The 16,000-nt window shown below is 39.5% G+C and overlaps 1 protein-coding gene across 9 annotated transcripts in view; it reads left to right on the top strand.

The window, feature by feature from the left end:
• Nucleotides 1–15,718, top strand: part of EPAS1 (endothelial PAS domain protein 1) — a 116,085-nt gene extending 100,367 nt beyond the window's left edge. For all 9 annotated transcript variants that reach the window (XM_027801156.2, XM_027801155.2, XM_055726168.1 and 6 more), the window contains 10 exons: nucleotides 1,036–1,142; nucleotides 5,914–6,061; nucleotides 6,826–7,034; nucleotides 7,357–7,544; nucleotides 8,418–8,528; nucleotides 10,097–10,581; nucleotides 11,705–11,828; nucleotides 11,918–12,035; nucleotides 12,541–12,714; nucleotides 13,418–15,718. In XM_027801156.2, coding sequence (XP_027656957.2) covers nucleotides 1,036–1,142; nucleotides 5,914–6,061; nucleotides 6,826–7,034; nucleotides 7,357–7,544; nucleotides 8,418–8,528; nucleotides 10,097–10,581; nucleotides 11,705–11,828; nucleotides 11,918–12,035; nucleotides 12,541–12,714; nucleotides 13,418–13,569 — 1,816 coding nt within the window. In that variant the 3' untranslated portion in view covers nucleotides 13,570–15,718. The remainder of the gene's footprint in view (nucleotides 1–1,035; nucleotides 1,143–5,913; nucleotides 6,062–6,825; nucleotides 7,035–7,356; nucleotides 7,545–8,417; nucleotides 8,529–10,096; nucleotides 10,582–11,704; nucleotides 11,829–11,917; nucleotides 12,036–12,540; nucleotides 12,715–13,417) is intronic.
• Nucleotides 15,719–16,000: the final 282 nt, after the last annotated feature.

The raw sequence follows: 16,000 nt of genomic DNA, 5'->3' as shown, positions 1-16,000 counted from the left end.
TCTCAAGATTTACGACAACTTAGCAGTTGGTTTGCAGTCATTTCTGCTGCTGCTCTCTGCTACGTTACTTAGGTTGTTACTGCAGTTCAAAAGCTAGGGAAAGGCATCCAAGAGTTGTTGACTTGGAAAACAGTGATTTTTCCTTATTTTCCTGGAAGGTATGATACCTTTGCTTTTGAATTATTTTTCTACTAAGCGTGTTTCCTGTAAAGTTGTGTGTGATAGTATTTCAAATTGAAATCAGGAAAAGAAAAAAATACCTTTTTGTCGATGCCCTCATTAGAGAAAATCATCTGCACAGTTTGATGACCTATTTTCATTTACTCAGGAACTTGTCAGAAATCCTGCCTTGCCTGAGTACTCAGAAAGGCTCTGAAAAAAGTCCAGTTTTTGAGATCATAGCTTTGTGTAAAATCCTACTTAGTTTGTGGATTAGTCACCCAAGTAACCTAATCCATATGCTAAAGTTCTCATATAATTGAGAAACACTGAGTAGAAGAGCTGATTTTTTTTCTTTTAACTGCCCTTAACTTCTCACCTTGCATTTTTGTTTCATTAAATGCAATACCCAAAGTACTGATTTAACCCTTTTATGTATTTTTTACATGTACACATACTTTTCAACTTGATGGTGCCAACCACGACGCCCCTCACATGCATTTGATTTTGCACGATGGGAGTTTCTGCCCGTAACGGACAGCCTGAGAACTTCATCAGCAATGCCTCTCCAGTTGAGGCTCCCTAGAAGAGACACTGTGCAATAGGCCTGGGAAAATTTGCAACACATGTAATGACATCCCTAGGCATTTTTATTGCAGTAGTAGTACAAGACAGCTTATTCTGAACATGGGAATATCTCAGAACGTGATCAGAAGTCCTCTACAGCTCCCAATGTGTTTGAAAGTTTAGAATTTCTCATACTGTGGTTTTAATTCTGTTAATCTAAGGACTAGAGCTGATGAGAGCTGCCCTGCACATGTCAGCATAAGGCTAAGGTGACCTGAATTTTAAATGTTTGTTTTCTTTTTAACCAAGAATAACAGAGTTGATTGGTTACCATCCAGAGGAGCTGCTGGGCCGTTCAGCGTATGAGTTTTACCATGCTTTGGACTCGGAGAGTATGACCAAGAGTCACCAGAACTGTAAGTCACATTCTTACGTCTCTTCGTAGTATGCATGTAAAGCACAGCTTGCGGGTACCTCAATAAGTAGTTGAAAACACAAATGCAGGTTGTATGCAGATATTCTCTGAGAAGAGTGTTTATGCTTTGCAAGAAAACTTACAGGTTACCATGCTTGTCTAGCTGAAACGTGCTGCTGATCTTTCCAGAGGGTCTGATTTTTGCCATAATTAATACTAAACTTGGATGGTAGAGAGGAGAATCGCCGTCTCTTTACGGGATAATACAAGGATCAGCAGAAAATCTGAAGAGCTGAGTTAGGCAGTACTAGCCTGGTGAGAAGTGCTTTTACTGGTGCTGTTACCCTTCTGGTGTGCTGTTGGGATCAGCAGTATATTTTTGAAAGTCTGTCTTCTGCTACCAAATACCAGCTATCTTCCCCCACCCAAAGCAGGTGTGTGAGGAGACTTTTAAAGGGATGATATGCATTATACAAATAATATATACTGCCAGGAACAGCTTCTTGTTATTCTTATGCCTATGAACTGCCAGTTTTAGCTGTTTTTAATGTAAAGTACCTAAATTATTCCAGGAGCAGAGAACAGATACAAGATCTGCTCCCTCTCTTCAGCAGGCCACACAGTTACGCTTCCTTTCTGTCTCACATAAAATGTCTCACATTTTTTACAAAAACAAAGGGAGGCTTCTAGACCGGAGACCACAAGCTACAAAAACCAAACCAAAACAAAACAAAACCAGCCCACACCTTGTAGTTACCATGATCAAGGTCTCTGTCCTCAGGAAAAGCACATGACTTAGGTCATGTCTATAGGGAATTGCCCACCAAATAGACTTACAGAAAGTATTTCTGATTTTTGCAGAGAAAAGTAGCAGCAAAGAATAACTGTCTGACCTCAGGGGGAAAAGGGAATATGCATTAGTTCCAGTGGCAAGGATTCAGGACAGTTTTGAGTTGAAATGTTACTTGAAAGAATGTTTGGCAGTGATTAAAGTTGTGCACTGTAAAACAGTGTTGGTATGAATCATCCTGTTTCCAGAGCTGCTTAAAAGAAAAAAAAGAAATCAAACCATACTTAGAGAGAGTTGTCTGGGAATGTATTTGTTAAAATTGTTTCTTAGGTAATGTGCTCATGTTTTTAACAGTGAAAAGGAATTAGCAATATTCATAGATAGGATGTCCGTACCCTATGCTGGGCTATTAAGAGTCATCCTGAGAAATGAGGGGGTATGCGCACTGTTGCTTCTGAATCGTTGAGTTGCATTTCTAAGAATGGAACAACGCCAGGGACAGAATGAACTGAGAGATGGCAATCTCTTTGGTAACAGGGGAGAGAGAGAGAGCCCTTGTTGGTTATCCCTGTCTAGTTAGTTAAATGGAACCGCTGAGCCGGGACTTGTCCACGTAAAGATTTCTGGAGAGTTTCTAGTACCCATCTTGACCAGGCATTGATTGAGGTTGTTCTCGCTCTGGCAGTTAAATTCAACTCATGTAGTGCAGAGTGTATGTCTAGATGCCGTTGTGCCTACTGAAAAGAGATCTGTCCTACAAACGTCTGCTGTTGGGCATGAGGACCGATGGAGAAGCAGAAGGAAGTCAAGGAGAAGTCTGGAGGAGCGAGTTATACCAGCAGAAGTGCTCAAAGGCACTGTGCACTGCACAGGTTATAAATATTTAGGATCAAACTGTTCCATAGTGTTTATCATAGCACAGGATCAGCATGGGTGATTTTTACTGTTAAAAGCACAGGACCGAAGTCTGTGCTGTAAAAATGCTGTTGCCCACAACAGAAGCATGAGTTTACATCCCTAGCAAATTTTGTTTTTCTAAGCTAAATACTTCCCATGTCTTCTGGGACAGTCAGGCTTCTTACCAACCGAGAGAACAGGCACAAAGGCAAAGTGACAGCAAGCTGTGACTTGAGGGAACCCACATAAGCCCTCCGAACGGGAACATCCCTAGGTTTCATAATGTTACCTACTGCACAGGGTAACCTAGCAGGTATGTAACTTATACAGAGCTTACGAGTTCTTCCTGGCCATGGAAACAGCCACCACAAAATTCATGTTTAGCATGCTCATATTTATTAAACAAGATTTTTTATTAGACATATGCTATATATACAGTCATCAATTCTAACAGTGCCAAACATTTAGTGTTGTAAAGATACATGGGAATAGAGGAAGGAGACGCACATTTGAAAAGTAAGAGGGAGAGAAAACCTCAAATGAGTCTCTTGGATAGAAGCAGAACTCCTTCCCTTTCCTTCTTTCTAATTTAGTGATAAATCATGCTTATTACAGTTTTACTGTCCTGCAGGGTTGGTTGTTCTTTTTCTTCTTGAGGTGAAATAACAGCCTCACATTCAACCAAGCCACAATAGTGTTTTTGTTCTTGGCTTCAATATAGTTGCATATAGAGTATGAAAGTCTTAATTAGTCACCATCAGATGGAAGGCTAGAGTGCATTTGGCATACCCAGTTTTTCACATTATGCAAGCAAGCTGAAAATCTCTGCCTTGTTACATAAATCTACACAAAAGATTGACTGTAGAGCTGTATTTTCCAATTCAGCAATTAATAAGCTATAATCACTTCCACTTAGAGTCTGGTCTTGTCGCCCTTAAAGCCAATGGGAATTTTGCTATTGACTTCAGTGGGGAGCTGAATGTCACCATCTGGGACCCGCCGCTTGCTAGTACGTAGCAGAAGTTTGACAAGCCTTCCAAGTGAATCATATTTCTCAAGTGTGTCTCAGCAATTAAGAAATTTTGTGTTGAGTTAAATTAATCCCTGCCCTCCCCCTTTCTCCACCCAAGCATAAGGCATATAGCTGGAGCCTATTTCATTGAGATGTTACTAGTTCTGTAAAGATACAGGTAACGTACACTTCACACACACACAAGAAAAGAAAAGAAAAAGTGAGTAGTTCACTCTGAAGGCAGAACCTTAAAGGTAGCATTGATAACAAAGTCAGCAGTTTATGAGCATATTAGTCATTTATGAGATTACCCCATGGAGGGATTCTGCTGTACTTTATTATATCAGAACATGACATGCTTTGAATAATAATAATAAAAAAGATTAAAGCAGTAAAAAGCTTCTTTGTAATGTAACAGGCGCCTACACTGTGACTCTTATTGATGAGCTGATGATTAGGAAGCAGTGTAATTATGTTTCACAAGCAGAGCAGAACAGTCCAGTCACTAAAACACTTTGAAATGAAAGCCTTTTGATTTTGTTCCACCAGAAGTATTTAATCAATAAAAGTAATGTTCTACTTTGTCTAAATAAATTAAATGAAGGATGATTAAATACTCCTAGGAAGAAAACAAATTTCAGAGATAGAAGGATAAACACAGCAACAATTATCTGCAAAACAGTTGTTAAATTTCACAGGCATGGCTTTGTACGTTTGTATGGTGGCAATGTAGGAGAGACTGACAATAAATAGCTTCTGTTAATGGCCATATACACAAGGAATATTTCTGTATAAAACCTGCTGAATCAAGTTTCCAGCCTTACTGAGTCAAAATGCATTATTTTTAGGGCATTAGTTTGATGGCATACTGTCTTCAGGCATCAAAGATGTTTAAAAGGAAAGATTGTCAGTGTGGTCAAAGGTTTAGCTGAGTCAGTTCCCAATTTTGCTACTCAATGTGACTACGTCTGCTTACAAATACAAACTCTTAATAGTATGAGTACTGTTTGCATATTCCAGCTCTAATTTTATTGCCATTGATCAACTATTTTTCCTCAGCTCACAACAGTGAATTACAACAGGCAGGACATCATAAAACTTTACATCTGAGAAGCCTAAAGCTCCACACTGAAAACTCATTCTCTTCAAATACTACAAAATATTGGGATGGGGGATGTCACCCTTCGAACATTTAGATGAAGCTTTAAACCTGAGTTGTACTTTTGTCAGTTTATTGTTTAAAAAACACAGGACAGTTCAAAAAAGCATTTAGAGTTAAACATTATTTGATTTGTCACATGGGTCTTCGTTCCTTCTAGGCTGCTAATTTCAAGCTATTGCAGAGGAACAGCACAGACCAACCAGACAGAGATATGTACTAGTTCAGCCTTTTTTTCTCTAGGCAGAACAATACCATTTACATTCTTAACTTTGATACTTTTTAGAGAGTGATATTACTTCTTCAGCCTCTTAAAACCAATGCTGTGCTAATGACACCTTCACTTTACTTGTGGTATTGATAGTTCCAGCTCCTAATTCTAAGGTATAAAAAGAGATAGGTATAGATTTAAATTATGAGGTGGTGGGTTTTTTTGTGAGTATAGTTTTTAAATCATCTGATTCTTGAGCTTATCGGTCACCTAAATAAGGAAACTATTAAATAGTTTCCTAAATAAATTCACTTTCCCACAAGTCAGCCTTAGAGCCCAAAGGGAGGTGCTTTTAGGACAGGGACTCTCAAGAAATGTGCCGTCAGCAGGCATTATTTTGGGGGCAGCATGGATCTTATTCGAAAAATTAGAAAAATCCCACACTCTTACCTGAATGCTCAGACCATCTCAAGAACTCAAATGCCAGAACTCAGATTTCCAGTCTTGAGTAGAAGCCTCAAATGAACATCCCCTTTTATATTTAAAATGGCTGAATTTTCCCAAAGATAAGCATCCTTGCTAACGACTGCCTTAGTGCAGTTTTGCATAATGAAAACTCAGAAGCGGTTTATTTAAGACAAGTGTTACATATTGTGCGTTCCTGTCCTGCCGCATTATTTATATCTCTGACCCCTTTTCTCAGTGTGTACAAAAGGTCAAGTAGTGACGGGCCAGTACCGTATGCTTGCCAAGCACGGTGGCTATGTGTGGCTGGAGACTCAAGGAACAGTGATTTACAATACGCGCAACCTACAGCCTCAGTGTATCGTCTGTGTCAACTATGTGCTGAGGTAAGTTGTGTGGGGCAGAAAAGCCACATGTGGATTCATGTGCTGGAAGAAACGCAATAATCAGAGGAACTTTTGAAGGGTCTATTTATTCAGTGTTGTTATTCTGAAATCAGTTTAGTCATGTTTGTTCAGTCTTGTTTACTGATATTAGACATCGATGAAAAATGTGGCATGCCTGTTCCCATACACGCTGTTGAAATACACCACAGCCTTCCCCTTCTGCAGAGTGGCTGCTGTGCTGATACAACAAACTATAAAGCCTGCACTGAAGATTTTATTGCGTAACACAACTGCCAATGTGTTTTGTTTCTCTAATGCAATGACAGAGAGGTAAAATTAAGTAGTAACTATCTTATGTTGCTAGGAAAGGCTGTTTACCACCTCAAAAATCAGGACCAATCAGGAGTTTTGCCTCTGTTTGGCACAACTCAAGTATTTTTGGTCCTAGATGGGGCCAAAATAGGAAATACTTATTTGAGTGATAGTCAGGGTCATTATAGCCTCGACTACAACCCTCTTAAAAAGCAGAGCAACAAAGCCCTGAGTATTCCCACAGAAGTCCTGACCACAGTCTCTGCGTCATCTGGCATGGTGGTGCTGAGCAACGCTGGAACCGTGCCTCGCCTGTCGACAGCCTGGCGTGCAACTGAGAGAGGCTGAAATGCTTGTATGGGCCCCAGCTTTTAGAGAGATTTTACTGCCTACATTAGCCACATCTTTTTTGTTTTAGAGTGCAAAATGCCTAAAACCTATTTTCTTGTTAGTGAAATTGAGAAGAATGATGTTGTGTTCTCCATGGACCAAACGGAATCGCTCTTCAAGCCTCACCTGCTGACGATGAGCACCGCCTATGAGAGTGGCATCCCCGGGATGGAGAAGAGTGACTTCTTGTTTACCAAGTTAAAGGAGGAACCAGAGGAACTTGCTCAGCTGGCACCAACACCTGGCGATGCCATTATTTCCCTGGATTTTGGTTAGTTTGTATAAATAATTCTTGTGCAACAAAGAGCTGTGTGTGAGCCTACATTTAGAAATTTAATAGACAAGGTCTGTTTGCTGTGTGTACAAATTGGGAGTAATGGCTGTAAGAGCCCACGTGCTCACACCAGTGGAAAATTTCTGTGAATGAGAGCAGAATCAGGCTTTCTTGCTGACTAAACAACATGCATTAAGTCTATGCCAACTTATTGTCATGGCAACTGGGAGCGGTGTTTACTTTTAATGAATAGCTGCAATTATATCATAACACAGCACAAGCTAAAAGTGTTCATTAATATTGTTAAAACCCCATCCAGGGACACAGAAGTTTGAGGAAGCCCCTGCCTTCACCAGTGCTGTTTTGACACCAAACAAATCATGGCCAGTGGAAGCGAAAAGCCACGCTGCTCAAGGTGAAACACTGACGATACCATCCTTTACAATGCTGCAGATTGCACCTGGAAGCAGTACACCAAGTGCAAGCAGCAACAGTAGCTGTTCCACGGTAAGAGCTTTAAAAAAAATATGCATGTTATGTTTTGTATGTGAGTCCCATCGACATATGTAGATGACTTTTTCATGTTAGCAGTCCTATCTTGTTGCTTATTAACAAGGCCCAGTGTATCTATATCCCTCCTGTACTGCGTATATCTTAAGTATCAATAGTAAGATGGGAACTATATCCTGCCTTTACATTGCAATCCTCATTTTCTCCCGGCTGTCCCTCAGTAATTACTATAACCTATAAAAGAATTGGTAGAAGAATGTGCTACCATCTTTCCTTCCTGGAGTTAGCCTTAAATATAAGGCCAATGTAGACAGTCTGGCTGCTAGCAATGTTGCACCAGACCCATCCTCCTTCCGTTTGTTAACTAGAAGCTATATAGTCTTTAGAAAGCTTACCCAGCTCGGGCTTTGAGAGCAGCTCTGCGGAGTTCCCCACTGAAAGAATGAACGTGCTTTTTTAGGGCATTGCCCCCAAGAGCAGGAGCCACTCTCAGCCAGCCTTTACTAGAGGGTGTCCAATATCTTAAGAAAGGCATTGAGGGTATTGTTGAGCATCTCCCTTCTTTTTATATTTATATAATTTAATAGTGTACATTTCATGTTCCTTGTCTGACTTGCCAAAAAACACTTAAACAACAACTGGGTTCCTCTATAGGGTGCCTATGTTTTGTAGTGACAAGTAATCTCATGTTGGAGAAAAGCATATGATAGAAGTGGACACTTTGGGGTTCTGAGGACACTATACATAGAGTCTGGCCACTTGCTTTTCATAGAAAAGATACGTTACTGAACAGTACGTTATAAATAGCATGATGCTAAGCCAATACTGTGGTTGTCTTGCCACTTATGGCAAATTCTTATTTCTGTGCAGCCAAGCAGCCCAGGAGATTATTACAATTCTGTGGATGAAGATTTTAAGGTTGAAGTGATTGAAAAACTTTTTGCTATGGACACAGAATCAAAAAGTCAGTGCACCTCCCAGGTAAGGAACTAATCTCTCTTCCAAAAGCCAGAAAACCAGTCCCCTGCTACTAGGTAGTACAGATGCATGTCATAAGTGCAGGTATCATGATCTAATATGCAAACTGCATTTGTACATATACACCGAAGTTTTGATGCACAACATTGTTAAAAGCTGGTGTGTAAATTGCTATCCCTAACTCTGAAGCGAGTACTTTACGGTGTCACTGTGGCAGCACTACTAAGAAGAAAGAAGCAGCAGAAACCTTTCAGAATTCAGCGGCTTCTGTAGACTAGATAGGAATATAAGCAGCACCAATTTTTCTTTTTTAATCTGGCCTAATGACTAGCCAGTAAACATCCTTTCTAGAACAAAATACAAAAAAGCCAAATGAAAAAGGAGTGCCCCTCATAGCACATACCTCCTTTACAAAATGAAAACTGTAATTTTTTATATATTCTTCTTGGTTTACTTATTGGAGGAGTTCAGAGATGTGACGATTACTTGCACATAAACTAACATATAGTCTCCATCTCCTGCATTCTATTCAGGGTGTAAGTGTAGAAATTCCCTCTATAAATAAATAAATCCACTATCATAACATTATGTCAAGTGAGCTAATGAATAAAAGGCGTAGGCCTGATTCAGCCCACCTAACTTTAGATACTTAATTGAAAAGCCTTTACTAAAGGCTTATGCTCTTTTATAGTTAAGAGAAAGGAACAGGCATTGCTGGCTGGCAGCTCAGACCATACACTCATCTCCTCCTATTAATCCTGTGGAGAGTTTGGGGTGACTGGGGCCCAAATGAGGTGCTTCAGTCTGCCAGTGCAATTTGCAGGCTTAGGTAGGCTGTAGTCCATGTCCTGAAGAAATTTTATGTAAGTCTGGACATAGTAACATTAAGGAAAGTGATAGAAAGAGTGGACAGATAGGAGGAAATTGTGGATCAGGATCAAACTCAATGCTAAGACTTGACATGTGCAAACTTCAGTTTTGTCTGATTCAGTATCCACTTGCTCAGGTGTGTCCCACCACATCAGCAGCTTTGGTGGGAAAAATGAGTGTTAGAAAAGTGCCCCTGTCATGAGGTGATGGGTGGGCCAACATTGATTTCTCTCTCTGTTCAGCTTTGGTCAAATGCCAAGACAAATTAATTAAAGATTTAAGTGCAAGTGTCCTTCCAACTATGTTTTTTAAAACTTTTGCATGTTTATATACTTTTTTTTTCCATGTAGCTGGATTATGAGGAAGATATGTTTTCTATTTTAGCATGAAAAAGCCTGAGGTTGAACTACATGCCACATGTTATAGAGTCTTGGCAGACAAGTTATTCAAAGTGTAATGAAACACAAGATCTGCTTCAGATCACACTGTTACGGGTTACATGCAAGCTGCTTTAGCAAATACTGCTTATCTGGGAGGGTTTTTTTCTTCAGTTTCTTGTCTTACTTTGCTGATGGTGATATGATGAACATGTATGCTAGTTATAGAAATAAGACATCTTTAAATAAGAGCTGGCCAGTTTCATGTAGGTAAATTTATTATTAACTTTTAGTTTCTTATGAACTTACTTTATTCCTGCGCAGACTGACTTCAATGAACTGGACCTTGAAACCTTGGCTCCTTACATTCCTATGGATGGAGAAGATTTTCAGCTCAGTCCAATCTGCCAAGAAGAATGTCCTCTCTCTGAAAGTGCACAAAATACCCAGCAGAGTCTAAGTAGCATGAGTACCATCTTCCAGCCCCTTCCTTCTGCTTCACAGAATCACTTTCTCCCAGAGAAATATTGCCCACAGCTATCAAATAAAAAAATGAATCCTGGTCATGGGTCCCTGTCATCAGTGTTCTTCAACGATGTGAGTAGGTCATCACTGCCACCATACCATGACCAAGCCAGCACTCCCCTGTCTTCGATGGGAGGAAGACCAAACACCCAGTGGCCACCTGATCCCCTGTTAGAGTATGTTCCTGCTAAATGGAGACTTGTGGATAAATACTCAGGATCCCTATCAAGTTCCTCCTCAGGGCCACCAGTGCATTCTCCGAGCATGCCCACATATAAAAAAAGGTAAGACCTTTTGTGGTATAACTAACTATGTATTTTACTAAGGAAAGGCTTTGGGCAATGAGGAGGGTCATATTCTTGAAAAAAATCTTTTTCTCAATTCAGCTGGAATAAGTTGTTTTGATGGGCATCAGACTGCACCTCTGGTGAAATTAGCGTAGTGCTCTCCCAGTGGCCGTCAGTCTGGTGGAAGCAGAAGTGGGCTGATTTTTCATTGCCTGTAAGGATGCAAGAATGGATTTCTTGCTGGTCAGGTAAAAAATACCCCAGTAATTTTGCAAGGCCTGCTTGACTTTATGCTGTTTAAGGAAAGTACTGAAAAGGCTTACTGGTCCAGCAGTAAGCTGGGAGCCATGCATGCTTTCTTACCTTGCATATATTTTTTGCACAACAGAAAACAGGGGAGAGCAAGGGATGACAGTACACTTATTGTTGGCATATGTAAATACTACAACTAAGATGTAAAATTAGAGGCTCTTTTTCTACAGCCTTTCCTCACTTTGTTCACTTTCTTACACACGTGAACAGTACGCGATGAGATGTAGATCAGAGGATACAGTCCTGTAAGTTTCCTGTCACAGCCAGAAGTGTCTCTGTGGGTCTTGGGTGTTGGTCACACTGAAACATTCAGGAAATCCATAGAACTGCAACGGTCATTTCAAAACGTGGAGCTGTGCGGTTTGCCTGCAGTTTGCTTTCTGGGATTTCTTGTTGGTAGAAATACCACTGTCTGAATATGAACCTGGAAACAGAGGGTTTGTCCCCAGCCAGCAACCTGTGTGTTCAGATTTAATATGCAAAACCAGGGGACAGGCGTGGCACTCAAAATCCTGTCCTTAAAAATCACATGATCTCTTTTCCACGGCATTTTTATGTCTGCCTGGAGAGCCCTAGAGGCTGTTTATGCTAGACTTTCATTAGTCTTTGATCCCAAAAGTCAAAAGTTTCCAAAGCTTGTGGGATGACTAACAAAAGGAAAGAAAAACATTTGAGGTTTGAGGTCTGTCCACTGGCATGTGTCAAAGACACCTTAAATGTCTTTAAATGAAAGAAGAATCTGTATAAATGAACAAGATGGTTTAGATCTGCCTCGTTGCTCACTTACCCAGAGATCTTTTCTCCACAGGCCCCTGGATGCTTTTGGGCAACGAGGCATAGATGTAAACCCAGCAAGAATTGCTCTGTCTAACAGTTTGAAACTGAAGCGACAACTGGATTATGAAGAACAAGCATTGCAACAGCTGAGTGGGGTAATCATAAGAAATGCATCACCTTCAGAACTTTGGACTCACCATCATCATCAGTGTAATTATGTGTTTTGCTTTTCTTCACATTGTAGGGAGATCCATCTGTCATTAACCCCTCTCACCTAATGTGGAAAAGAATGAAATTTCTCAAAGGGGAAAACTGTTCCTTGGTTACAGAAAAGAAGTCTCTCAGCACAAGTGTTCTTACTGGTAAGACAAAAGAAAATGGTTTTGCAATGTTATGTATCGAAACAATTTTGAGAGACAGGTTGAACAGAAACAAAAGCTCTTTCAAAATGATATGCAAGCTCTGTAAATATTACACTAAGCTAAAATTAAAGATCAGGTTGTATCACTAAGAGCTGAACAATTTAAGGTACATTTGATAAATACCAGGTAGATGGTTTCATGTGTGTTCACACCCTTGCTTTGGAGGTAACAGAGATGGGTTTACCTCGTGCTGACCCAAGGTATGGCCATCTCAGAGCTAGGACTGATGCTTTCTACAACATTGTGTTGCCTTACACAAGCATATCTGGGGTGCAGTACCACTTCTAGAGCTAGTGCTGCTTCTGGACTTCATTTGTCACAAGATGTAGGTGTGCCTGCTCCATGTGACCATCACGCCGAGGATCCCTTTGCGTTGAATTAGTATTATCTACTATAATTATTACACTGTCTTAACTTAATTTTTTTTTTCTTCTGTGTAAATCAGATGAATTTGTCTGTAACTCGAGAGGTCTGAGCCAACCAATGAATCAACTGCAGCAGCAGCAGCCACCCACCTGTGGCAGTCCTGGTGAGAATGTGAAAGCAGGAGCATTTCCCCTTCCATTCTACAGTTCCCACTGTCAGGACTATAGTGTCCAGCCAGTTCATAAAGCATCAGGTAAGAGCTGTCAAATACAGAAACTGGAAAATGTTGGTATTTAGTCCCAATACTGACTCCATGAAAGAAAAACATTTAAAAAAAATATAGAGGATGATGATAAACTAAGAGCCAACTAGGTATTGCTCCATCGCATGAAAAATTAGTTGTTTAGTGTGAAACATTGATTTTTACACTTTTCATACATGCTGGAAAAAATCCCTTTGCCCTTCATCTCAATTAACACTTTTACCTTGGAGGTCCAGTCATCCTCCATCCATACTCCTGTCTTGCAATGGAGTTGATTAAATTGTACTAAAAACTTCTCTTGCAGCATTGATATGGGAGGTTTGTAGGTTGGTTTTAACATGTGCCCTCTTAAAAGTTAAAATAAGTAATTAAATGGGACATACAAATGTCCTTTCTAATATATAAGGGGAGTGGGTGCCAATTTAGAAACTCTGTTGTTTACTGCAGCTTTCCTCATCTGCATCAATATTGTTTTTCTCAGACGAATCTGAATTGGGGTAGAGGTGGAAAACTGCACGTGTCAGTGTGACACGCTTCCAACAGTTCAAGGCAGAGTGATGCATAGGTTTGCTCTGAAACCTGTAACTGTTGGTGGTTTGAGGCATATAAATGAAATTATAACTGGTATAAACAGAAGAGGGAGGAAAGAACTTCTCTCTCTGGTCTCACGACTTACTTCAGTGATCTCTTCCAGGTATGACCAGTCGCCTGCTGGGGCCCTCTTTTGAACCCTACTTGTTGCCCGAGTTGACAAGGTATGACTGTGAGGTGAACGTCCCCGTTTTGGGCAGGTCTACGCTTCTGCAAGGCAGCGAACTGCTCAGAGCACTGGACCAGGCAACCTGAGCGACCCTGCGATATTCCATGGCCTATACTGTTCAAAACAGCTTCAGTTTTTAAATATATTTTTGCAAGTAGACAATTTCTAATACCAATACACTTTTACAGGATTTTACTTAGATATTGAACCTGTCCACGTTACCAAATAGTGGCCTTTTGAAGTTACTCACTTTATTATTCATACTAAAGAAATACATCTACTGTATTTTCTCTATTGCAATTAAAGTGTTGTTTAGAGAGTTTGATTACCCTCCCCTTATCTCATTACCTGTAATTTATATGCTGACATTTTCTTCAAATTTCATGCTAATAAAAAGCTGTGGTATAAATGCCTCATCATGTGATACTTTGGCTGCAGTACTGCAAAGATTTATTTTTATTGCCAAAGATGAACGAAACAAATTTGATCTCTGACCACAGTTTTTTGTTGATCTGCCAAATTGAAATCCTTTGAGTCTTTCTGTTTTCCAGCATTTATCATATTGTAACTTACATAACTTGCGGAAAACCATACTAAAAGAAAAATCCCGGCTTTCCACCCCCCTCCCCTTCCCATCATTTTTATACACTTGGTTGAAAGAAATGTGAATGGTGAACTGCAATGCTTGTGGGTATCTGTGAAAGTTGCACGTTGTAAGCTTTTTTTCCTTACAGACGCAAACCACATTCTCAGCTGCCTTAACCTGGCTTAGCTCTACAGCCAAGGGAGTCCTACAGATTTACCCCAGTGGAGGACTTAGACCTGTGCTTTCAATTTGTGCAGAGGTTTCTTGGTTTGTTGCTTCCTTTTTTTCTTTTTCCCCACTAAAATTTTTTTAAATGTTTTTAATTTGTCTCTGGGTCAGTTGTTAATCATCTCTTGGTACTTTTGCTGTATCTAGGACACAACAACTTTAAGAGCTGTTTCTGCTAGAGAGAATAGTATTTGTTAGGATGTTGCTGATATTTCAGGAATCTGACCAGCGGCCAGTACTAACACCTCTGATTAATGTTACCCTTTTTTCATTTTATATGCTAGATACCAATATAACTGCAATATTGAATCGTTAAAACTAAAAGTTAAAGTAGTATTTCCCAGCATATTAGGCTAACTCAGTTATAAGTAGACAAAAAGAATTAAGGATTTTGTAGTGAGATGAATAGCTGGCAGGCAGGTCTCTCTTGTTTTTACTTGCCTTACATTAATCAGCAGCTAAAATGTCATTAAAAGGCAACCAGACATTTTCAGAGCTCCTTTCCAACTATCATTTGTTGTCATGCACGTATTTTAAAAAATAAGGCTTTGAATGCTTTCAAAGGCAAAGGGATTCAAAGGTTTAAATTAAAACATATTTAAAGAGCAAAAATATTAAAATAATAAACGGCAGGTGAGCAGTTCTGACTTTAAAATACATACAGACCTAGATATACGTTGGGCTATATCATCTTGTTTCCTCCACTGGTATAAATCACCATAGGTTCACTAAAGAAAACAGAACAGTGGCAATGCAAAAAAAGGCAAGAAATCTGGCCCAGAAACTTAGAACAAAGATAGGTTCTTTTGAGACTTCTGATTCTGCTGAAGCTGGGTTTATAAAATTGCTTTGTATCATGCACTGACACTTGCAGAGAGGGAGCCTTGGTTTCACAGAGCACTTCAGAGTTCGCTGTGTTGAGTCTTAACCACACATACTTAGAAAAGCTGAAGATCTTTTGTTATTGGCACACAGTGTAAAAAAAAAAAAAATACAGCCCCTTGTAGGGGCCTATTGTAGGCAATCTTACAAGAGTTTATTACCAAAAATAATCTACTCCTAAAGTGAAGTTATTACCGTGTGGAAAAATTATATTGTAAGCATCAAAATCTGATGAAAATTGGCAAGTAAATTTGCAGTGGCAAGGAATTAAAGGCTTCAAGGATTAAAGACACTTGAATACTGCTCTTCTGTTTCTTATTTGTGTAGTTTCAGCATTAAAAATGTTATAGCCTAACAGTTTACTAAAACACTCTGAAAAAATATTCCATGTCTTAATATTAATCATACTTTTTATCATAATTATTTCACAATCTATATTGCTGAATTCTTATTGACTATATTATAACGTATGGGAACTTTAACTTGATAAGGAAATGTATTTTGACACTGATACCTTATTAAAGTATACTGATCCTAAATTCTTTGTGACTCGTTTGCTATGAATTTGTTATTTGTTGTATCATTGTAAAACAAAAGTATTTATTAAATTATTTATAGAAAATAAAGGTTTGCATTGATCTTTGAAGAATGAAAGAACAAACAAAAGTTACCCGCATTTGAGAGCTGGGAAGAGGTCTGCACCACCAACCTTTTTGTGGAGTTTACCCAGCTTTCCTCCCACAGAGAATCAATGCCGTGCAGAGTGCCTTTCTGAAACAAGGCCCTTGGTTCAGACTGGTGCTTTCATTTCAAAAGTGTAT

The sequence above is a fragment of the Falco cherrug genome, chromosome 13 (genome assembly GCF_023634085.1).
Source record: "Falco cherrug isolate bFalChe1 chromosome 13, bFalChe1.pri, whole genome shotgun sequence".
Lineage (NCBI taxonomy): Eukaryota > Metazoa > Chordata > Aves > Falconiformes > Falconidae > Falco > Falco cherrug.
Note: the sequence above shows the minus strand (reverse complement) of the source record. Positions and strands in the feature narration are given on the sequence as shown.